Genomic DNA, 23,059 nt, shown 5'->3' with positions numbered 1-23,059 from the left:
TCCTCAAGGCGTCGCCCTTGAGGTCGTCCTAGACCTTGTCCGCTAGGCGTCGTCCCTGAGGTTGTCTTAGAAGTCGTCCTTGAGGTCGTCCTACCCGTCGACCTCTAGGCATCGTCCTAGACGTCTTAAAGATAACAGCTTCGCTGGTTTTCCATCTTCACGTGAAGTGGAAGGACTCTACAATTGTTTTGCTTTGACATGTTTTCGGCTAAATCAGAACTTGTGAAAGGTTTTAAAGCGGCTAAAGTTTTTTAATGCGTATTTCAGAGCTGAAAAGGGCACCCACCTCGAGGGGCAGGTAGGTGTGCTTGTGCTCCTGCCCCACTTGCAGGCAGGGAAGATGCGGGTACCTGCACACACATCGGCACCCTATCAGAACCAAACGGGGACGCAACGCCATTGGTCGGCGCATGGCGGTGCTCGCAATGCTTGCATTGCACCCAGCCCGGTCACTGTGTACTGCTGCATTCTCGACGTTACAAGCCAAAACTGCTGCGAATTCTACGCCGCTCGTGCTGCATGCTTGCATTAGAAATTCCAGGTTTTACTGCTGCATAATTTGCAGACATCTTCATTCTCAAAAAGCAGTATGTTTGCTGGTATTTGGAGACCGTTAAGAGCCCTACTACTTGGCGTTTGAGACGAAAAAAAACACAGTATTCGTTTGGCCATTGATATGTGCAACAAGCTCGAGTCGATACCTACATAAGCCAGTGTGGCGTTGTGCCGATCATTTTAGAGCGGCCAAACTATTCGGGTTTTAATGCGTTTCTGTTGTCCAAGAGAAGCTGGCTGTTTGTATTGCAAAGGTTCTACTCCCATGCTCGCTTGTTCGGCGGTTCTCACGGAGAACAGTGCTAACCGTTTCCCCTCTTTCTGTTACAGTGTGTATGTTATGGGCTCATTGTTACCAGCTCATAGGCCTCAAAGTGAAATACTGGTTATTGGAGCCTTTCGTGGTTGTCGCTAAAGGCAGCAGACCCAGCTGTCACATCATTCAACCTGTTCGCCGAAGTGAACAAGCAAAACTCACTTCAATCGCTTTATTTCAGACAATCCGAATTTTACGTTAAATTTAATTACCGAATAGGGTACTGTACATAAATTCAGCACCGAGAAGAGCAGCACAATTACGACGCATTTTATTTGCAATGATTATAGCGAAAAAAAGGTATTGGCTATGGCACTTGGTGTTCCCCTGTTGTTTGGCCGTAGAGCACACATGCCAAGTCGGTTCTGTACAACGTCAGTTTCGTCTTATTGTTACATCACAAATAAGCGGGACCAGTAACAGGACGCTGTTTGCGGCACTAGACATTCCAATGCAGGCATTCACATCCGACACACGAAATGCCAGCTTAATTCTCTCTCGTGCTCCGAGGCAGCACAAAGTGGAAGGCAGACATGCACTTTGGTTGGAGGTTCGGTCCGTCAAGAGCACAATCCAATGTTAGGCATTGACGCTCATTGCTAGGGCCGTGCAAATAGTGGTTTGAATCAAGTAGCACTGCGTCACGCATAAGTCTCACAGCGAGGGAAAGCCACGACAACCGGATTTTAACACGGAAAGTGTTTTATGCGGCGTTTTCTAGAAGCAAATTGCCATGAACAAGCGTCATGACCGACTTACAAGCTGGGAGAGTTACAGATGTTAAAATTACGTATAAGGTTGGAGCCCCCCAGCAGGGCTTGCACCTGGGTCAGATGCTATAGCCACTGAGCTACTAGTGCAGCAGGTACGAAAGGGTCAAGGTTTTAATTTGAACACAAAAGTGTTGGTAACAGCGGCATGTTTTGAATGTAAAGAACAAGTAAAATAAATATTAAATAGAAAACAAATATGGTATTTCCTAACGTATAAGTCGCGGTTTTTTTTCAGACATTTTTCTTGGTGCGTCTCATACAACAATGCGACATGTATGCGGGGTTTTTTTCTTTTACACTCACGGCACAATGCTATTTTTTATGCAACGCGCGCCATCTTTCGTAGAGCACCGTGACTATGTAGCCACAGGTGGCGTTGCCCCTTCCAGGAGGCACTGCTGTCGCCGCACTTTTCAACAGTTTTCGTAACTGACCCAGAAAGCGAGAAATATTACGGTATCCTCGAATAGGCTTAATCTGGACGGGCAAGAGACTGAGAACAAAGCTTTTACAGCATGTGATCAATGTTGCCCGATTCAACCATGGTTCAATATTCTTTTGCTTCAGTCCAGTAACTTTGAAAGGTAAGTGGACTGCTCTACACGCATTGCAGAAAATGTTGTCGTGTTTTTTAGTTTTTGTTAGATGAGCAGACTTTGTCTGCCATGCTCCAACCGTGTTGCTGCATGCAAAAGGGAGGATTGCAGCTAGCCAATCTTTTAGCGGCACCAAAAGAAGTTTTTCAAGATTTATCTGTCTGCCTGTGCGTTGATGCTCGTGTTGTGTCCGTGACTTCTCCTAGGCTAGGCCTAGTGGTCCAAAGCTTAATTCACGAGTGTCTCGAATGTCAAACTTTCGTTCGCTCAGTACGATAAAGTTGACTGGCTACCTTCTCATGTTGCATGTTTTAAGCCCCTTTGCTGCAAAACACCCGAATGCTCCTGCCAGACAGTGCTGTGCTTTGGGCATTTCATGCAAGGCGAAACATCGAAGTTGCTGCGCACCAAACGGTATGTGTGAACTAACTACCGAATGTGCAAAACAATGATTTTGTAATACCGATGCACGTAAAAAGAAAGAAATTTATCGCGTGAACCGTGCAAAGAGCTGCGACTTATAGTCCAGAAAGTATGGTAAATAAAAATAAAATAAATAAATATGAAATAAAACCAATAAATAAGAAATAAAAGTAAAATCAAAATGGAATAATAAAGTAAACATGAATTAAAAAATAAAATAAAAAATAGATAATAAAAGCACACAAACACCCGAGAGCAGCACAAGCCGTCTGTTGTGCAAGCTCGCGGTGAAAGGAGATGCCCAAACAAAGCCGGAAGCAACGACAGTGCCACGCAAGCAGGACGCAGGGGGCTGCCTCAACGAGACAGGCCCCCCCGTGCCATCCGAGAGCCGGTGCAGGCCAGAGCGTGCCAGGACGTGCGGGGAAGCACTCACCGCAGCTTCATCTTGTACTTGTCGAGGAAGTACTTGGCCACCGTGCACTCCACCGTCTGACCATTCTCCAGCTGTAGTGGAAAACTGCAAGAAACACCACGTGCCAGGCTTACTCGTGCACCCTTCAGACCAACTTTTGCTCGGTGACCGCCGCATTCAGACTAGCAACTGCAGACTCTTCTCGGCGTACCGCCAGCTCTTGCCCACCAGCCACGTGCCACAGCGGCTGATGGCCCTAAAACCGGCAACCCGCCGCAAGGGGTTTGTCGCTTGGATGGCCTAAGTCACTGCAGTCGAGCGCAGAGGAAGCGTGCGACGGGTGTACCCCTCCTCTGCACTTCCTCCGGTCAATGGGAGGCTCACAAAAGGGTTCCTATTCCTGACGTCACTGTAACACCGAACTCGAAATAACAGTCGCTTCTGAACCGGCGCTCGCGATAAGGTGAAAATCACTCGAAGCTCCAGATGTGTCTCGCAACGTAAATAGCGTATGAATAAACTCATTGTCTTTTTCCGGAGAAAGTGCACCCTGTAGTATTGGTCTACGGCATGATTTGTGTCTAATTGAGTTATTCTGTTCTAAGTTTATCTATACAAATAAAACTCTCACGGTGCACCTCTTAGGCACCCTTTTCCGCGTTGAGCAGTGTCAGCGTCAATGTAACCGCGCACGTTGCATTATGGGACGTCACAGTTTCCCCACTAAATTTAGCGGGGAAACTGAATTGGTGTGGAGGTCACGTGACGACAGTTTTACAGCTAATTTTAGCGGGCAAACTGAGTGCGCACAGTTGCATTACAGGATGTCGCAGACCTACATACCAATTCAGCTTCCCCACTAAATTTAGCGGGGAATTGAATTGGTGTTGAGGTCACGTGGCGTCAATTTTCCAGCTAAATTTAGCAGGGAAGCTGTGGGAGGAGGGTAGGGTATGGTGGAAAAGAGGGTAAGGAGGAGGAGAAGGGGTATGCAGAAAGAGGAGGGGAGGGTATGGAGGAAGAGTAGGAAGGGGGAGTATGAAGGAGGAAGAGGACACGGAAGAGGAGGAGGATGCAGTACCAGTATGTGAGGAGAGTGACTTACATTTGTACATAGATATATATTTCTTTCTCAAATTGTATAGCATGGTATATCACAAAATCAAAATACCTCAAAAACTGCGCTCTAATTTCTGCCTTGCAGATATTTGTGAACGTCTCATTTTTTAATAAATAAATAAAAACAAAACACGAAGCTTCACGGGAAGAAACCATGATCTACAGCCTTATTTTGTGTTGAGCCAGAACTCGGGTGACCCAGCACACAGCCCTTGTCAAACTGCTTTCAAGGCTGCTACTTGCTTCGAGAACCGCAGCCCTCATCTCGTTTTCTTCTATTATCGGTACATGGACATTTTCCAAGCATTCATAACACACATGTTTCCTGGAGATTGGGGATACCCATGCCCGTATCCTGAGAGCCGGATAAATGCTAATCCTTCGCCTAACAACAAAAACTGGAAAAAAAACAAAAAAAAAAAAAACCTTGTAAGGGCGCTTTCCCCCGAAAGATTGCCCATCTCGTTTTTCTGGCTAAATATCTGTAACATAAAAATTCCAAAACATCGCCCACCCCCCTCGATTCCCGTTGGACGTCAAGCGAGGTCCAACGGGAATCACGCATCAACGGCGCGATCGGCATGACCGGTGTGTCCGAGAAGCGAGTTCATGGCGGGTTCCCGCGTTTTTGTCTGCGATCCGCGCGCGATGTCGGCTGGCGTAACACGCAAGTTGTTCCCGCGTGTATATTGCATCGTGAGATGCGAATCTGCTACGTTCGCGACTTGTGGTATTCGTTCCCGAGTTAGTAGCGGATTCCCGTGTTTTTGTCCGCGATCTGCGCGTGATATCTATTTTTAACTGTAAGTAACACGTGCGAGTCGTTCCCGCGTGTATATTGCATCGTGAAATGCGATTCTGTTGCGTCCGCGATATCAGTTTCCGTGACAGGAAAGATTGTAGCGGGTTCCCACGTCTTTATTGCACCATGAAACTTGAATCTGCTGCGTCCGCGATCTGCGGTATCCGTTCCCGTGAGATGTGAGTGCTCGGCGGGTTTCCGCGAGTCTTTCGCACTGTGAAACGCGAATCTGCTGCGTCGGCCTCTTGCGGCACCCTTTCCCGTGACACAGGAGTTTGTAGTGAATTCCCGCGTGTTTATCACATCGTGAAACGTGAATTTGCCGTGTCCGCAATCTGCGGTATCAGTTCCCGCATTGTGTGGTTTGTACCAGGTGCCCCGGCGCTTATCATCAATTTTTTATAAAGTTTTGCTCCGGCATCCCCAGATATAGCCCACCCCACGTTTTTCACCACTTATCTCTTCATTTTGGGTGGGCGTCCTTACGGGATTTTACGGTAATCTAAAAAAAAGTTATAAAGACACGAGACTCTAATCCTAGCGCACCAAAACATACGGCACCCCACCGAGGAAAGAGTTCTCAAGGGCACTTACGACTGGAGCTGTGCGGGCCTACGGGTGACGTTGCAGACGCGGTACTTGCGGCGCATGGTGCCGCAGTGGGTGATCTCGATCTTGAGGCCCTTGATCTCCTTGGTGAACTTGACCCGCTGGGAGTCCGTCAGGGGCTTGCGCTGCTCGTTGATGTCACGCAGCTCCAGCACCTCACACATGAACTCCGTCACGGGCTGCGCCTTGTAGAAGGCCGTGGCCGACACTGCAGCCGAGCAAATGCGTCTTCACTCACTTCGTTCTCCGGCCTTCAAAAGGAGCAACGGCAGATTGGAAAGTTCGGCCGGTTGCAACCTGAGAGATGGTCGTTGTTATGTAGCTTTCTATTACAAAATAGCTCACCTTCGCGCCAAAATAAGAGCTTGTGCTTGGCGTTCTATTACTTCAAAAACATCCTATACTTGGCATGGTACCAATATCTCGCCAAATCGAAACTGCAAGCGCTGTTTGTGCATTCAAGATTACGGCCTAAGGCCAGTTGTGTGTTCTCAGACAAAATAGCCCTCGACGGTCAAATTTACGTTGTTTTGGGCTCACTTGGAAAAGTCCTATACTCGAGAAAGAAGGCCCACCGTCAATGTTGAGCATCATCTTCCACTGGCTGGGGCGCACGCTCTGGTGGAAACCGAACCAGACCTCCCGTCCGCCTCCCAGCGGGTGGAAGTAGCCGTCCGGCGACGAAAAGAAGGAGCGGCCCACGGGGGTGTACCTGAGGTCGAAGGGGGGAGGTGGGGGGGGGTCATTCTATGCCTCCTCCGAGGGTATCCAGGTGCGTTGGGTGCATCAACACCTTCTAGATGGCGAGGCCAGTGCTGGACCTTCTACTCTGCCAACCCGAGGCCAGCGCGGGACAGATTGGACAAAAGTGCCGAGTCAGCGTTCAGCCGGTACTCAAGCCACCGCCGAATGAACAGGAGTCCCGTCCGAACTCTGACACAGCAAGGCTGTCCGATTTCTGCCTCTGGTAGACGAAGGAAGTCCAGGGGCCCTAATCTGGACACTTGGCAAAAAAGTCGGCGAGAAATCTGGTGGCCGTGATTGGCTAATGCCGCACTTGACCTTGGCGCCGGCCAATCATAACCGCAGGATTTTTTGCCGACTTTTTCGCCAAGTGTCCAGATTAGGGCCCCAACACCGCAGCCTCGCTGCTCAGGAGAAAAGAGAGGGGGACTCACGTCATGGAGGGCAAGTGGCGCATGACCACATCCAGGGCTTGTACTGCGTCCATGGGGATGTGCCTGGAGCGCCCCTCGAGCACCTCCTCCAGGGCGTACAGGCTCACTTGGGCCACCCATTTGATGGCCACCCGAAACACCCGGTCCTTGCCTTCCCCCGGTAGGGTCACCTCCAGCTCCGCCTTGTCCTTCCCGATCGGGATGTCGTCCCGGGTGTACATGTTCTTGCGGCCGTCGAACACGGGCTTCTGCTGCCCAAAGATCTTCGAGTACGACTGCACCATCGTCTCTATGATCTCCCTGCGATTTGGGGGAAGCCTGCCGTGAGGAATGTGCACCGGCTACGTTTCCCCTACCGCCGACAGAGCCTGTATGGAGCAGACGAAGCCTGCAAAGGACACCCCCGAGAGAACCCTCTCTGATGTTCAAAGGGGGCGTTGTCTTTCTACTGATAATCTGTGCCAGTCTTGCTGTCACCACTTTGCTGGTGACACCAAGCTGTCAAAGCTCACTAGATGCCCAACGCCTAGGCATCTAGTGAGCTTTGACCATGCACGCACCGCCAAAGCACAGTGAAAGGCAATGAGCAAGTGCCAAAGGCTGGGTATCTTGCGCTTCTTGTACCGTCCGTGGCTAGAGAAGGTGTTACAGAAACAGACCTGCCAACCCTACAATGCTGAAAATACTACAGGGGATGCCAAAAAACACTACAATTGTGTGAAGAAATACGAAAACTGTTTTATTCTTCAGAAACTTGGTTTAGGCAAGAAAAATGCCTCAACTAGGGCACAAACACATCATACATTGCACAAAATGTCTTATTCTTTAGAAGTAGAAGGTTGCGCCAACACTGAGAAAGTTGCAGCTTTTGCTTTCCTTAGGAAGTTGTTGTCGAACACATGTTCATAGCACTTTCCAGACTGGCTGCATCTCACAACTAACAACTGTTGAAGAGTCTTTTTCGACATAGAGGAGCGGAACTGCATGTGTGCCTTCTTCACTTTGCTGAAAACTCTTTAGGCTGTGCCTGGTTTAACGAAGACGTTAAAGAGCAAAGTTCTTGCTTTTTAACATCTCCACAACGATCACTGTGAACGGCAAGTTGTGTTCGATCAAAAATGCCGTAAAAAGGCATGCTCGGGTAGTGTCGTAGTCCGTTGATCGACTAAAGTACCCTCCAAGCTTCTCCTTGGTTTCAACTACTTTTGCAGAGTCCTTGTGCTTTTATTGTATTCAGATGACACAGAATGTCCCGGCTACCTGCGTGCGAAGTGTTGACATCGCAGCGACACTGACTACCAACTTCGTACCTTTCGCCCTTACGCGACGTCTTCATAAATGGAAAGTCGGGTGAATAGCTGGGAATAAACACTTGCAAGTATTTTTTTCCCGACATCTTGTAACAAAGATGGTTTCACGGAATCATGAGCAAAAGTTCCAGTAACACAATGCACAACGTTTGCCACACCCAACGTCGCCACAACAAAGGAGATTTCCTAAACAGTTTTGGATTAAGATGGATGGATGGATGTTAGCGGCTATACCACCCCTTACAACACCGACTTCAATGACAATTGCCTCACAACGAGGAGCGGTAGCTTGCGCCTCCTGACATACAAGTGATGTGCCAGTGTTGCCAACCCCAACTTGAAAACAGGCAAGATGCAGCTTAAACAAAAACATTTTTTTTTTTTTTTTTTTACACGGGGTGCGGAAAATCATACAAATATTGTTGTTAATACGCCAACTGTAAGAAAGCGCTGGAAAGCGGACACTTTACGACAAAATCGTAAAACTTGGCAGGTATGCAAGAACCCTCAGACAACACCTGCTGTCAGTGGAGGAGAGAGGGTGCCCACCTGTTGACCTTGCGTGGGCACTTGTCGGGGGTGATGGTCACGTCGTAGTGGTGCAGGTAGCCCCTGGGCATCGAGATCTGGAAGTGATTGGCCCGCAGCAGGATGGGCCGCCCCTCTGTGCCCACGTTGGGCCTCCGGGGGCACACGAACTGGGGCAGAGGGGGCAGCTCCGCCCCCAGCGGGGCCGCAGCCGCGGGAGGCAGCAGGGGCGCCACTGGAGGGGCCGGGCCCAGGGGTGCCACGGGAGGGGGCGGGGCTGGACTCGGCCGAGGGGGTGGGGCCCCTCCCCCTGGCCCCCCTCCTCCTCCGCCGGGGGGCCCAGGAGCTGCGTGGGAGAACGTCCCCGAGGTCAGCGAGGCTCTCGCCGAGAGCACCCAAGAGGACTACGCCAACGTCACCCATAGTCGCTTAACACACACAGAAAAAAGCTTAAAGGGACACTGACAGCCCCCAAAAAATTTTTTTCATTTTTTGCCAGGGGCTTTATTATGGTTTCGGAGGACTACCCAATTAATATTTTGCAACAGAGTAGCGTATTTTTTTAATAAAGCCGAAAGACGCAACTGCTCGAAACCGAAACCGAAACCCGACGGAGGTCGGAGAAGTGGAGAGAAGAGAGTGAGTGGCGGAAGTCACGTGGCTACACCCGACCGTGCGTTTTTTTTTTGTTTTTTTTGTTTTTTCTCCTCTCCGTAGCAGACGACACGACATGCGGCGTGCGATGCGGCGTGCGGGAACTGCTCGCCGGGCGATTCTTTTGCAGTTATGTTTGTTACGCTCGTTGTTCTGTAGTCCAAGATGAGTTGTTTTGTACATTGAGGAGTCGGAGATGAGTAGCGAGTGCCCGTGGTGAATTTCCATGATCGGCTCCGAAAAGAATACACCCAAGATGTTGCGTGAAGAGCTGGCTCACATGTCCTGCGTCCGAAAAAAAAGTGGCATTGTGCGACAGAGTTTCCGAAAGATCAACGGGATCGGGACCAATGGCTGGCTGCAATTCCTGTAGAACATATACGGGCACCTTGGAAAGCGGACGCTACCTGATTTATATGCTCCTTGCATTTTGTGGAAAGTGATCACATTGAGTTCGCAGGTGTCAAAAAGGAAATCACATACCATTTAATTCAGCGAAGTATCGTCCGCAACATTTGTTTGTTATTTTTTGTTTGTTTCTTCAGTGATGATTGTAAAAAAAGAAAAAAGATAAGTAAACATCGGGAAATGTTGAAAAAAAAAAAAAAGTTACACGGGGGATCGAACCCGGTCCTACCGCGTGTGAACCGGACGTCTTTCCCACTGCGCTACTGGGGGATCTCTCTTCTAGTGGATCTCTTTCCTTGGTAATAATTCAGCCGGTAAACTGTAAGTTGGAAAGTTTGCTGTCGATTTTTCTCTAGCAAAAGCACTCCCGAGTCGAAGTCGGGAAGCACCATGCTTTGGGGACATTCGCACCTAGTAAAGAAATCGTACGCGTGCATATTCAACTCGAAGTAGACACGTCATGCTTGACGTTAGGGCGAGCGATGTATTCAGCCACGAGAAGGGAGCGACGGCTCGGCGACGTCTTCGTGCAAATCGGCTTGGTGGCCGGGCATGTCGTACGGGATGAATACCAATTCTTTTGATCAGTCCCAAATTTCTCTTTTAAAGGTAGACAGAATTCGCCGGTACCGCGAACGACAGTTCTGAAATAGAGGCCCCACGCCCGTCGTCCGCTGCCATCGCCGTCCCCGCGAGTCCCACGATACGCGAAACGACGAACGCACAGAATGCTTCCGGTTGTCTGTGGAACTTTTTTTTTCAATCAACGTAGTTACAGCTTTTTAGGAGCCACAAAAAATGGGTTTCATATTTTTTTCTATTTTTAATATTGAGTGTATGCCTTCAGTGACCCACGACTTTGATTAAATTTGGTGGTCACATCGATACCTTAGAAAACGGCCCGTGACCTCGAAAAAGAGAGTGAGCGAGACTCGAACCGGCCAGTTCTTGATCGGCGGTTTTCGGGCGGAAAGAAACCGAATTTCGAGCCGGAAATTCTGTTCTGGGTAGTTGAGCTCTCATATGACACGTACAACTAAAAACCTCGGCGAGCATAAATACCCTGTCAGTGTCCCTTTAAGTTTACACTCGTGCCTGGTCGTTTGCTCTTCTGCATTTTTATTTGTTAATGTTGAGCGATAGGAGGGTTGGGACTTACCTCACCCTACCATTTCCTTTTCTAACGCCGTCACTTGAGTCTGTTACAGGTTTGGAATAGCGCAACAAGCCCCTCCCACAAAGATGTCTGCTTGCCACAATTGCTGGGTTCTTCTTCTCCAGTTTGCCCTGCTAATGTGGAACGATTGAACGGCTTTGTGGGAGTAGCTTGTCCCGCTATTGTAAACCTACAACAGACTACAGCGGATTTAAGTTATGAACCTACAGCGGACTACAGAGGATAAAGAAATTAAAGGAGCTGTGCAACAGTTTCAGGGCTTTGCTTAAATAATTTGGGAGTTGGTGTCTCATCCTTTCTGAAGTAAAAAACAAAAAACCGCTTTTGCCTACATGTCCTAATTTTTATTTTAAAAATGGACAAAGATTGAGGTTTTCGGCACCTCTCAACTTCTTCACCATCTTCCGAGTCACGTGCGCTGTGACGTCAATGGGGGTGGTGCGGGGTTCCGGTGAAGCTCTCTCTCTAGAGCCATCAGTGAGCAGCGAGAAATCGTCCGCTCGTGACCGCGTGAGCACGTGCTGGCGGGCGCAGTGCAAACAATATGGTGTGAAAGGAGGAAAGTCTCATACAGGTCCGGCCATACCCGTCCGGCCCTGTCCCCCTCCCCCTCCGGCTTCTGGAGTCTGTTTGCGGTAGCAGATAGAGCCGACGGTTTTGTAGACCTAGGATAGATGGCGCCACTAAAACTCCGTATAATAAAAGTTTCGTCGATGATACCAGGTTTTTAACGCATTTAGATTTATGTTGGAACGACAAGATTTATAGAAAAGTTACCTTTTATCCAGCAGGTATTCACACAACTTGCTATCTTTCTACAAGACCCCCATTGATGTCATGCTGCGTGTTTCTCATGGTTGCCGCTCGCGGCTGCAGGTAGAGGAATATTCTATATTTTGCCTCAAGATTACGCGGCGGAATCGGAACATTTTGAAGGAAGGAGGTGTGTTTCCTGTCCTTTGTGACAAAGTGAACAATGTCAAAAGTAGAAGATGCCAATTCTTTCAACGTTAAAGCCGTTGCACAGCCCCTTTAAGTGCACGCTTGCAACCGGGTATAACCGAGAGAGACAAGACCTGTTGAAAACTCTCAAAATTTCTTAGGACAAGAGAACATACCGGCACTCTGGCGCCATCTATGCGGTAATCCTGGAACTGTATTTCACAAAAGCGAAGGTTTTGCGAGATTTCCGAGGTCAAATGTGCGTAATACCTATAAGAAAGCCCCGAGCTAAGAAAGAAAGGATAATGCGCGAGAGAAATAGAAAATATGCCGGACCGTCAAGTTTACACTGCTACCCAATAGATGGCACCAGTGTGTCCGCTCGTTGTAAGAGATATTAAAAGATTCCAAGCCACTCGGCTCTAAAGCGCCATTCACACATGCAACCGAGTAAGACCAAGAGAGACCAGACCGGTTTTTAAGCCTCTTGCCACGTCTTAGGACTGGATGCGCTGCAGCGGAGCTGGTCCTAAGATGTCGAAAGAGGCTTACAAACCGGTCTGGTCTCTCTCGGTCTTACTTGGTTGCATATGTGTGAACGGCGCTTAAGAGGTCACAAGTGTGCGAACGGGCCTTTAGATTCAGTGTTAGGAAGCTCATGTAATATTGCTTTGCTCTGTCATGAACTGCTCAAAGGGCCCATGAAACGAATTTTGGGCTGGTATAAATCACTTTAGATTGGGATTTTACTAACAGCACATCGTTCAGTGGGTCAAAAGAAAAAAGGTAGAAAGTCAAAAGCCAGACTTTCAGTGCGAAAATCTGAGAACACAGCGGACTATTTCGTACCTCCTCCCCTTCGTAAGCTCTCTGCCTTTTCGCTGTGATACATCGGCGGTTCCCAAAGCACGTCACTGGGTCCAAACGCACGTCACACGATACCGGACCTCCCTTATTCCCTTCACCCCTAAGCTGACATTGTGGTGGAGGCTACGCGCTTGCCGGACCAATCAGCCACCTCCCTTTCATCACCTGACCTCATACCCTGCGCGTGGGTATGCACGAGAGAGCGTGATCACGTAGCAAAAGTGTGGCTGGCCCAACGAGCACGTAGCTTCCACAGCACTGTCAGCTTCAGGGTGAACAGGGATGAGGAAAGAAACTTTTGTCTGAATTTTGAGCGACGGGCTAATCTTCTAGGGGGAAAATGGCTGTGTCCGGGTATACAAACGAGATTCCGAGCAAGAGGGGACTCCTCTCTTTTCGTCTTCTTGAACTGTTTGGTAGAATGTGCGATTTATGAGTAGAGGAGGAAAGCTAAACAGGAAAAAGTTGGAAAACCCCTTAACCCCTTTAAACATGTGTGGTGGAGGATCAAAAAGTGTTTCCTGCGATTTCAGATAAACCTTCAGATAGCTGGCAACCACGATTTTAAGCCCAAAGATGAGTGTCGTTACTCTGCAGCATTGATTATTTAGTGGAACTCCTTTGCTCCCTCCCCATTTCCCCATTTTTGTTCATGCACCAAAGGCACTCCCTGAGAAGGGCTAAAATATTCTTCGCTGCACCTTCTATTTTTCATTTACCTGTTTACTATTGTTTTAATTACAACCTAGGAGAATAGCTTCCCTTCTAAGAATAGACTGAAAAGCTGGTAGGCCTGTGGTTCTGTCGATTACAATAAACAATCAGGAGCCATCTATTTTTCTGTTTCATGCGACATGGAGACGGGTCATAGCTTCATCTTGAAGCAGAATACATCTTTTCAACTGACCCCAATGATCGCAAGTTTAAGAAAATGAGGTCAGTGTTCCCATTTTTTTTTATAAGCCACACTAACGGAAGTCATTATTTACTAGAAAAAAGAGAAATAGAAGAAAAAGAGGAAAGCAGGCTTCTTATTACTCATTGCGTACTCCACTAGAAAATAAAGTTTATGAATTATAGCGATTATTATAACATTGCTATCCTCCCAATGCTTAAAAAATAAAAAAAATCCAAGATACAGAAAGTTCACTGCTTAAGTAGGTGGTGTTTGGTGCAATGGCGTTCGATGAAACGGTGTTCGATGAAATACTCAAATTTAACAAAAACCAGACATGCCCCACATGTCTGCTCCAGTGAAGGAAACTCCCGCTGAAGAAGCCTGTGTGTGAGAATCCTTCCTTGTGTCTGTTGTTTTTGCATCATACACTATGCTTTCTAACGATCAAGGATGACTGGCAGTTAAGGCTCTGTTATACTCTGACGTTGAGCGCAGCGAACTTAGCATAGCGCAGAACATGGACCTTTGATTGGTCGGAGAGCAGGAACTCGATATCTGCGACCAATCAATATCTGTGTGGGCTGCGCCACGCCGCGTTTGCTACACTCGACGTCAGAGTAGAATAGAGCCTTTCGTCCCAAGAAGAAACCACATCAAAATCATTCAGCAAAACAGAATTGTGGAGTGAATCATAAAGTGGAGTTCAAATTGATGAAGATTTTAACAAAAAAATTACCGCATCTCCATGTGGTGAATGATCTTGATTGGGGCAAAGCTCTCTGGTGGTGCTGATGATACTGATTTTGTTCATAGGTAGTGCTGATTTTTTAGTTTGCTTGGCGTTTTTGACGCTTTGCCGCAGCTTCTCGCGCCCTGGTCTCCGGAGCAGCTTGCTGTCTACGTAGACGCTGAGCCGCAGCATGCCGAGCTTTTCATTCGTTTTCATCCATGCCAGAAAGAGAATGTGTGGTATGGAACAAGGTTATATACGCATTTGAGCATTTGACCGCAGCGCCCTCTCGTCTCTAAATGCTGAGCCAATGCATGCAAAGTTTAACGCAATTATATACGCATTTGACCGCAGCACCCTCTTCTGTATAGACGTTGAGCGGCTACATGCAATGTTTCATCCATGACATCTCCAGCTCTTGAGTTACTACCACATTTCAGAGCCCCCTACTCGTCCAGCAGTCGTGGCCGAGTGGTTAAGGCGATGGACCAGAAATCTATTGAGGTCTCCCCGCACAGGTTCGAATCCTGTTGACTGTGTAAAAATTTTTTTTCTTTTTTTAAGAAGGCAGATGGGATGGCAATCGATGTGAGCACGGACGCCGGACAAGGCTAGACCCTAAGGAGCTTCGCCCCTAAAAAGGAAACAATCAGAGACCAACGGCCCGCGTGGCCTTCGCTGGGTGTCTCTCGTATCCTGACGGCGGGTGACCCAGAGCAAAAATGCCCAGACCCCGTGGACCACAGCGGCGCCGACCCCAAACAAGCACTCCCCCGACAACGGCTCAAGCCACAGCCCGTACCCGTACGATCGCGGAGAAGGACGCCCTGTGGTCAAGTCCTTGCGATTAACAGAATGGCGAGGCTGCGATTCTAGGCGGATCGCAGACCAATGGCCCGTGAAGCTGGGACAAAGCCCCGAGCCGAGGGACTCGAGCCCCGCTGGTCAGTGAGGAACACAAGGAAGACCGTCGCCTTCGGAAGGGATCCGTCCGCACGTCGGCGCCCACCACTTCGGCTAACCCACGCTTTACCATTTCGTAGTGGCGCGTACCGTAGGATTCGGCCGGGGGCGCGCGAACCCACCGCGATGATCTCATTTTTCTCATTGTACGGAGTCGGGCCACAACGCAGCCTGGCGGACACACGCTTCGCACGCGCACAATGGCACAATGAATGGGTCTCCGGGCCCTCGGGCACGCGCCACCCTGGGGTCCCCATCGCGGCAGCCCGAAGCAACGCCCGAGGAGTTTACCAGCCGCGCTCAGCTGGCTCGATCATGGGATGAGTCGCTCTTCGTGAGAAGGACCCAGCTTGGGGCGATCCCCGTGCCACTAGGCCTAACGCCGTAGGATCTGCGATCTTTGACTTCGGCGAGCGTACCCGTGGTGTCGAGGACCAGCCTGGCTGATCCTTGAGCCCTTAGGAACCGAAAAGGAAACCGGGGGTACTCACGCTGGCCGACTGGGTACATCGCTCCGGTAGCCCTGTCTTCAGCACTTTGAGTTGTTGCAAAGCGCGGACGGGCAAGAGACGACACTGGGGGAGGGGGAAGGCCAGTGCGGAAAATGGATCGATGCCCTCTGCAACGTCACAAAATAGCCATAAACTATTTCACCCAAAACTAGCACCTCTACCCGGTCATTCCTATTTAACCGTCTGCAGCGTGGTAATTTATGAGACGCAACAATAAAGCACATAATAAATATTTTACTGTCTCCGACGTAGTCGACGTAGTATCTGTATCCGTGCGCTAGAGTGCGCGTACGGTAAGTAGTGCCATCTATGCGCCGTGTTTAACACTGACACCCGTATGGGCGTGAGCAGTGCGTGGTTTCGGTTTTCATATTGCCGTTCACGTGGTTTTTTTTTACCGTGAAACTTCATCGCAAATACGGAAAGACCTACTCATGTAACCTAATCTAATTCAGTGCTATCCGTCATTGTTTTAGGGGTCCCCGGCACGGTGAATGGCCTCTTACGTAATAGCTTGCGCAAGGTATAGTATTTCATAATTCAAACGATTCCAACCCAAACATAAACAAACATGGCCGACCGCCCGCAAATGTTGTGTGCTGTGTCCTTCCGTGGAAAAAAATTGCGCACAGTATTTCGAATGTCTCACATTCCATGGATCAGTGCATGTTGCTAAACTCGCCTTTCCTCGTTTAATTTGGGTTCCTTGCCGAAAGCTGCGTGACCTAGAGCACTATATAGCTCCTTCGGAGCAGAGTAGCGCAATCTAGAACGCCGTCTCTCGGCGACTAGCGGCGAACGCCCGGAGGTTCCAACTGCGGTCAGAAATGCATGGAGAACGTGAGAAAATCGTTGTTTCTTCAGTTGTGTGGGGATGTGCGGAATGGAAATCATTTTTGACATAATAATGAAACATTTTACAATAATATGCGATAAGTTTTGTGCCATACAAGGACGTAACTTTTTTTAAAAAATTGCCTGAGCGGCATCATGCAGCAGACGACACGGCGACGTCACACCATTCACGTGACCCGCTCCGGCCAACCCGAAAAGCCCATCTCCGCTGCGAGCAAAAATCGTCTGCTTCAAACGCCATTGCCTTGGAAATTGCCTTCTCAAAATTTGCACACGCATCCGATATTATTAAAACTTTGATAAAGTGTTTAGTGCTTTACTAACTTCACGACAGACTAGTTTTGAAAAGTGTGAACTCGCCGTTCATTTTTTAATCAGCCGTGTTGTATCGATCTCCAGGCCGCCTCTTGGAACCCTGAGTACCACGTGACTCGCGCCGAGCCGCTCTGTCGGCCATCTTGTCGGCAAAACACGAGGTTCAAAGGATTGCGCTACTCTGCTCCGTAGGAGCTATATAGTGCTCTAGCGTGACCCTACGGGACACCAGTAGTATACTTCGTTTCAGCTTCGGTCCAGACGCAGCCAAAGCTACAAGCGCGAGCTCCGGGCTTTCAGCATCCCTGCCAAGGACGCGCGCTCGTACAGTGCAAGCACTGTTCTGGGCCACACGCTCGCGCTTGTAGCATCGGCTGCGTCTGGACCGAAGCTGAAACGAAGTATAACTAGGGGTGTCGCGAACCGGCCGCGGTTCGAGTTCGACCAGGTTCGACTTTTTCGAACTTTTAGTGAAAAGGTCGACGAACCTTCTATTGAGGTTCGACTCGTGTGCGCACGCGCGACAGGCTGGCCAGTTTGGCTTCGGATTGGGTGATAATTACGGGTGTCGCGAACTTTTGTCGAACCGGATTTTTTGGTCGAACTTTCGGGGTTCGACTGGGTCGAACCGGTTCGACGAACCTTCGAACTTTTCACCAAATTCGACCGGTTCGACTTTGTGGACAGTGTGGCCAGACATTGATACAAGCATGTCTAGGTTTGGAGAATGTTTTTTCATGCAAAGGATTGTTTTATTTTATTATCAGTTGCAGTTAAAAGAAAACCAATTCTAATCAATGATGAAGTTAATAACTTTATTGTTTTGTACTGTATTAACTAAAATAACCAATCAGCGCTGCCCTTAATAGACCATTTGCAGTCTCTCCCAAGCGCCCCGGCGCGCGCGCGAGGAATCTTGGGATCGGTGTTCTGTCGGCCCCCGTCGTCTGGCTGCTCTCCGTTGGAATCGCATCACCTCGCCCTAGACATACTTTTCATCTTCGTTGTTTATACTTAATAATCCTCTTTTTTATCTACTCCAGTGTATTTTTCTTGTTCATAAGTGTATCTATTTCGTTCAGCGCTTTGTATTTCTTCTGTATATTACGTGTTTTTGTGCATATTCCATCGTTTTCGACGCGGCCGTCGACGGACACCACGCCGCTTCGTTCGCCGCTCCCGGGGTGAGTACTGACTGTTGCCGTTACGCTCTATCCCGCTCCTAGGCCGTTCATTTAACTCGTGTGCGGTCGCGAGAGAGCAGTTTCGAACATCACTACAAATGTCACCGCTGTAAGCAGAGAAATAAAGTAGTCATCACGAAGCGAAGGCCGACATGCCTTCGCTTCGTGATGCGCTCGCCCTGTGAAATGTGAGCGTGGGATATCGAGTACTGCTTGCGTGCTCAACATTCGGGACGGTGCTTTGTCGTTGCGATCTTTTTGCCCTTCGGACGCTTGCGAAGCTGTACCAGCGGTCGGCGTGCCTCGGCAGCGCTCGTCAACAACCGTCCGCGCAGCATCACATCCTTCGCGTTCGGTTCTTCGTCGCGGCGGGAGAAGGGGTTCTGACTGCGTTTTATGCATAGTATGGGGGAGATTCCATTGTTTATCGAAATTACAGTTCAGCTAGCGCGCTCACTGTGGTGAGGCAAGATTGCCCCTGCGAACCGCGCTAACACAGCGTCCCGCGAGTGCATATCTTTATTGATCATCCCGTTTTCACGCAAGCGCGTGCATATGAAATGCTAGACACTTTTTAGTGGCTCTGCGAACTGCTTCTTTTGGACGAACACTGACGCATTGAAAGCTGGAGTGTCTTTGCCACTCCTGTACAACACTTCACGGTCGTGCCAGCAGCTTTATGCTGCTGGCACGAAACGGATTATGGTCAAAACGCGTTCTTCGTATTCAGAGCTGCACTATATCATGGACACTGACAGGGCAGCAGCAACAAGCAGCTCAGTGACACTGGAGATGCTTGTCCCCAATGCCAGTGCGTGGCTTGCTTTCAGAATGCTCCTTCGACTGTGTAATGTTCGAAAGTGCACAAGAAGTTGTAGATTACAAAAGCTGGCATGTTTGCCTAATAGCAAACGCTCTTTTTTTAGCACAAAGTTTACAGCAGGCTTTTTTTGAGGGGTTGTTACCCTAGATGAACTCTTACTTCGCAAGTTTAGGTTAATTCTGTCAAAACAACACCAAACCCATTAAAAAACTGTGTTGGTCAAATTTCCGTCCTCCTTTTAAAACGCTGACTGAGCTGCCTTTTTTTCAGGGAAGGCTATGGCGACACGGGATGTACCAGAGCCGCAAGAGCTACCACTTCCAGCAGGACCTTGGACCAAGCAGCTGAAGGACTTTCCTTCCGCATTCTCGGAAAGCCACATCCAAGGGCATGGCCAAGCAGCTGGAGCACAGAAGCACACAAGTTCTGGCTACAAAATGTTCAAGGCCCACAAAGTGCAGAACATCTTCCTCCACACCACAAGTGCATCAGAGACAATTGTCAAGGCTAACGTGGAGGCTTCCATGACCCTTACGAAGCGATACGCAGTGCATGCTGTGCTCTGCCAAGATGGGCAGGTCAGCAAGGCTTCCTGTTCCTGCAAGGCTGGACAAGGCGGTGTGTGCAAGCATGTGGCAGCACTGCTTTGGCACATGCTAGACCTGATAAGGGAGGGAAGGTCCTACATCCCGGATGCTCTGGCCTGCACTGAGGGAGCAAGGCAGTGGGGCCCATCTTCAAAGAGAGGTGCAAGTACGGTGTCGTTCAACGAACTAGAATTCGTCAAGCACGACTCTAGCAACAAGGCGAAGAGTGCGAGAAAAACCACGGAAGTGCATGTGGACGTGGCGCAGGCAACCGTCAAGAGGCTGCATACAGATTTCATTGAGAAGGGAATATTCCCAATGTTTGCGGACGTGATGGAAGAAGCTGCCTTCACACCCTTGCCAAGGAAGGTTCAGGAGCACTCGAACACGGATGATGGGGCCTCTGCAGCACGGATCAGCTTGCCCATAAAAGAGTGCTGGAATCACCAGATGCCACCAAGCGATCCATGCACCCTGACTCTTACACAAGCTCAGCACCTGGAGGAACAGACACGTGGCCAAAGCAGAAGTATGCTGTGGCACACGGAACGTGAGAAAAGGATCACGGCATCACAGTTCGGAGACATCGTCAAACGACAAGCACCCGTGAACGAAAAGTTTCTCAGGACGATTTTCTCGGGCGGACATGGCACGACACGTCACATGAGGGCGGGACTTCAGAATGAGGCGGCTGCTCTGAAGCGCTACAAGGCCAAGCAAAAGGTCCAAGTCTTCAGTGTTGGCCTTTGCATCAACCCTGGCCTTCCCATGCTGGGGGCATCACCAGACGGGCTGGTCTGGGACGAAGATATACAGGAGTACGGACTAGTCGAAGTGAAGACCGTGTCACGGGCGATAGATGCGAACCTGACGACCTTCGAGGAGGTGATGAGCAGAGGGTTTGTGGAGTTTATCCATGCGGACAAGAGTGTCGACAAAAAGCACAAGCACTACTACCAGGTGACAGGACAACTTGCGCTCACAGGACTGGAGTGGTGTGACCTTGTTGTTGACTGGGCGAAAGACTGCTGGGTCACACGGGTGCCCTTTGATGAGGCACTCTGGGTGAACGTTATGGTGCCACGCCTGACAGACTTTTTTTTTAAATATCGGAAAGACTGAGTGTTGATCATAAAATTGTAGTGTCTGTTGTGGGCGGTTCTAGTGCCAAGTTTGGACACTTTTGGTAATCGGGTTGCAAACACTGCCCGCGTGGGTGGGCGGCTCCGTACGTCAGCCTGCTGGTTTCGACTTCGACAACACCGGTTCTTGGCCTACCCGGTTTACGCAACTCGAGGAGTACGCTTATGCCTCCGTACTTCGCCAAGCACCACCGGACATTCAGGTGCGGACACTTCTCTACTGCATGGGCCCCGAGGCTCGGGTCCTTCTCGACATGTTCGGCTTGAACGCCGCCTCCCTGAACAACTACAACACGGTGGTCAAGCGCTTCTCGGAACACTTCCTGTACCCCGTCAACGAGGTGTAAGAGTCCTCGAGGTTCCACGAGCGGGTTCAGCAGCCGGGAGAGAGCGTCGACAGTTACTACGCCGAGCTCTGCAAGCTTGTCAAGTGGTGCAACTACCCGTCCCCCAAAGTCGAAGAACGCCTGGTTCGCGACCGGTTCGTTGTTGGTCTTTGCGACGAACGCCTGTCCGGCCAGCTCTGCTGGAAAGCCAAGCTCAGCCTCAAGGACGCGTGGACGCAGGTGAGGCAGATCGAAGACGCCGAAAAAGAAAAAAACTGCTCGCGGGAGTCGAGAGTGTCCAGGTCACCGTCAACGTTGACGCCACCAAGTCTTGTCATGGTCCGACGCACCAACGCAAGACAACAAAACGGTCAGACGACGCATCAGCAGTGTCTTCACTTGGCGATAACGACCCAGGTTCCTGCAGCTACTGCAGTCGGGCCCCCCACACACGCTCAGACTGTCCTGCTCGGCAGTCTCTGTGCAATTATTGCAAGAAGAAGGGCCACTTCGCGGACGTCTGTTGCGCTCGGAAACGAAAGCAGAGCAAGGTGGCGTTCCTTACCGCTCCACGCAATCCTCGAGACTGAGAAGGCCAAGGCCAAGTACGTTGAGGTCAATGTCGACAACTACACGGCGATATTCAAGGTAGATTCCGGCGCGGAGGCGTCTGCTGTTTCGGAAGCCTTCCCGAACTTACCTCATCATCTGGACAAGGTCGACGACCTGCTGACAGCACCAGGAGACCAGTCGCTAAAAGTCATTGGGTACTTCATGGCTACCCTCCTGTGGCGAGGCAAGACCGGTCATCAGCGTCTGTACGTGATCAAGTCCCTCTCTATGCCCCTGCTCGGGTTCCCAGCCATCCAGGCTCTGGGTGTGGTAAAGTTCTTGGACGACATGAAAGTGCCGGCACCGCAGGGACTTTTCAGAGGTCTCGGCACGCTCAAGGAGGAGTACAAGATTCGGCTACGCCCGGATGCGGTTCCGTTTTCACTTAGTGTTCCATGCCGCATACCGATACCCCTGCGCGAGGTGGTGCAAACAGAACTGGCCAAACTGGAGCAAGACGGAGCCATTCGGCGTGTCACCAACCCCACACCTCGGGACGCTGGACTGTTCATGGTTCCAAAGTCGTCGGGAGGTTACCGTGTCTGTATCGACTTTACAAAATTAAATCAAGTTGTCCCGAGAGAACGTCATGTGCTCCCCACCGTCGATCAAGTCCTGGGACTTCTGGGCGATGCGGCAGTCTTCTCGAAGCTCAAAGTTACCTCAAGCTTCCATCAGGTCAAGCTTTCCAAGGACTCTCAAGAGCTTACGATGTTCATTACGCCGTATGGGCGTTATTGCTTTTGCCGACTCCCATTTGGCATCACGTCGGCCCCTGAGTTTTTCCAGCGACAGGTGGCGTGGATCTTGGAAGTCCTAGACGGATTGGTCAACATGGTCGACGACATCCTAGTCTTCGGCAGAACGAAAAAGGAACATGACCAACGCCTGCGGCAGGTGCTGTTGTGTCTCTCCGAGGCCGGCGTCACCCCTAGCTTCCGTCGACGGTTCGGCCTCAGGTGGACCTGTCTACTCGCGTCATCGTGATGTGCCTCGTCCAGCATCACCACCACGTGTTCGTGGTGATGGTACGGGCCGACACTACTCAACCCATTCTGGAAGACAAGTGGTCGCTCCCAAGAGACTCAATCTGTAAAACTTTGTTTTTTTTCACAGCCAAGGTGTCCGATACTCTCCTTGAACATTCTAAAGGGGGGATTTTGCGGGCGGTGCTAGTGCCAAGTTTGGACACTTTCGGTAATCGGGTTGCAAACACTGTGCCCACGTCTTGTGTAAAAAGCCATTGCCTCGTGTGATAAAGGTGCCTTTTGGTTCCTAGCTCTGGACGCTCAGTTGGTTGCTTGCCGTCGCTGGTGGGCTGTGCAGTTTCACCGCCGGCCACAGCCCGGCACGGCAGTGTCACAAAGGAATCAACCTCATTTTTAATGCCAAAGACTTGGAGAACATATAATAAACCAACTTTTGTGAACTGAAAGTGGC

General features: G+C 49.9%; 2 protein-coding genes across 2 annotated transcripts in view; one reads left to right on the top strand and one right to left on the bottom strand.

Moving 5' to 3' along the window:
• The window catches only part of LOC8039115 (protein argonaute-2), a 43,171-nt gene extending 27,224 nt beyond the window's left edge, over positions 1–15,947 (bottom strand). Inside the window, exons 1-7 of the mRNA XM_029967979.3 lie at positions 15,755–15,947; positions 8,646–8,970; positions 6,787–7,086; positions 6,184–6,320; positions 5,594–5,816; positions 3,100–3,183; positions 287–350 (exon numbers count right to left, since the gene is read on the bottom strand). Of these exons, the coding sequence (XP_029823839.1) occupies positions 287–350; positions 3,100–3,183; positions 5,594–5,816; positions 6,184–6,320; positions 6,787–7,086; positions 8,646–8,970; positions 15,755–15,773 (1,152 nt within the window). The 5' untranslated portion in view covers positions 15,774–15,947. The remainder of the gene's footprint in view (positions 1–286; positions 351–3,099; positions 3,184–5,593; positions 5,817–6,183; positions 6,321–6,786; positions 7,087–8,645; positions 8,971–15,754) is intronic.
• A 1,864-nt stretch (positions 15,948–17,811) lies between these two features.
• LOC121046180 lies at positions 17,812–23,054 on the top strand. The gene is made up of 2 exons (XM_040500135.2): positions 17,812–18,129; positions 19,223–23,054. The coding sequence occupies exon 2, from the start codon at positions 19,231–19,233 to the stop codon at positions 20,659–20,661; it is 1,431 nt and encodes a 476-aa protein (XP_040356069.1). The 5' UTR covers positions 17,812–18,129; positions 19,223–19,230; the 3' UTR covers positions 20,662–23,054.
• The last annotated feature ends 5 nt before the right edge of the window (positions 23,055–23,059 follow it).

The sequence above is a fragment of the Ixodes scapularis genome, unplaced genomic scaffold (assembly GCF_016920785.2).
Source record: "Ixodes scapularis isolate PalLabHiFi unplaced genomic scaffold, ASM1692078v2 PGA_scaffold2__306_contigs__length_199485367, whole genome shotgun sequence".
NCBI classification, from domain to species: Eukaryota; Metazoa; Arthropoda; class Arachnida; order Ixodida; family Ixodidae; genus Ixodes; species Ixodes scapularis.
Note: the sequence above shows the minus strand (reverse complement) of the source record. Positions and strands in the feature narration are given on the sequence as shown.

Bases quoted from the DNA above. Each gene is read 5' to 3' on its own strand.
- LOC121046180 (XM_040500135.2), top strand. From the start codon at position 19,231: ATGGCGACACGGGATGTACCAGAGCCGCAAGAGCTACCACTTCCAGCA.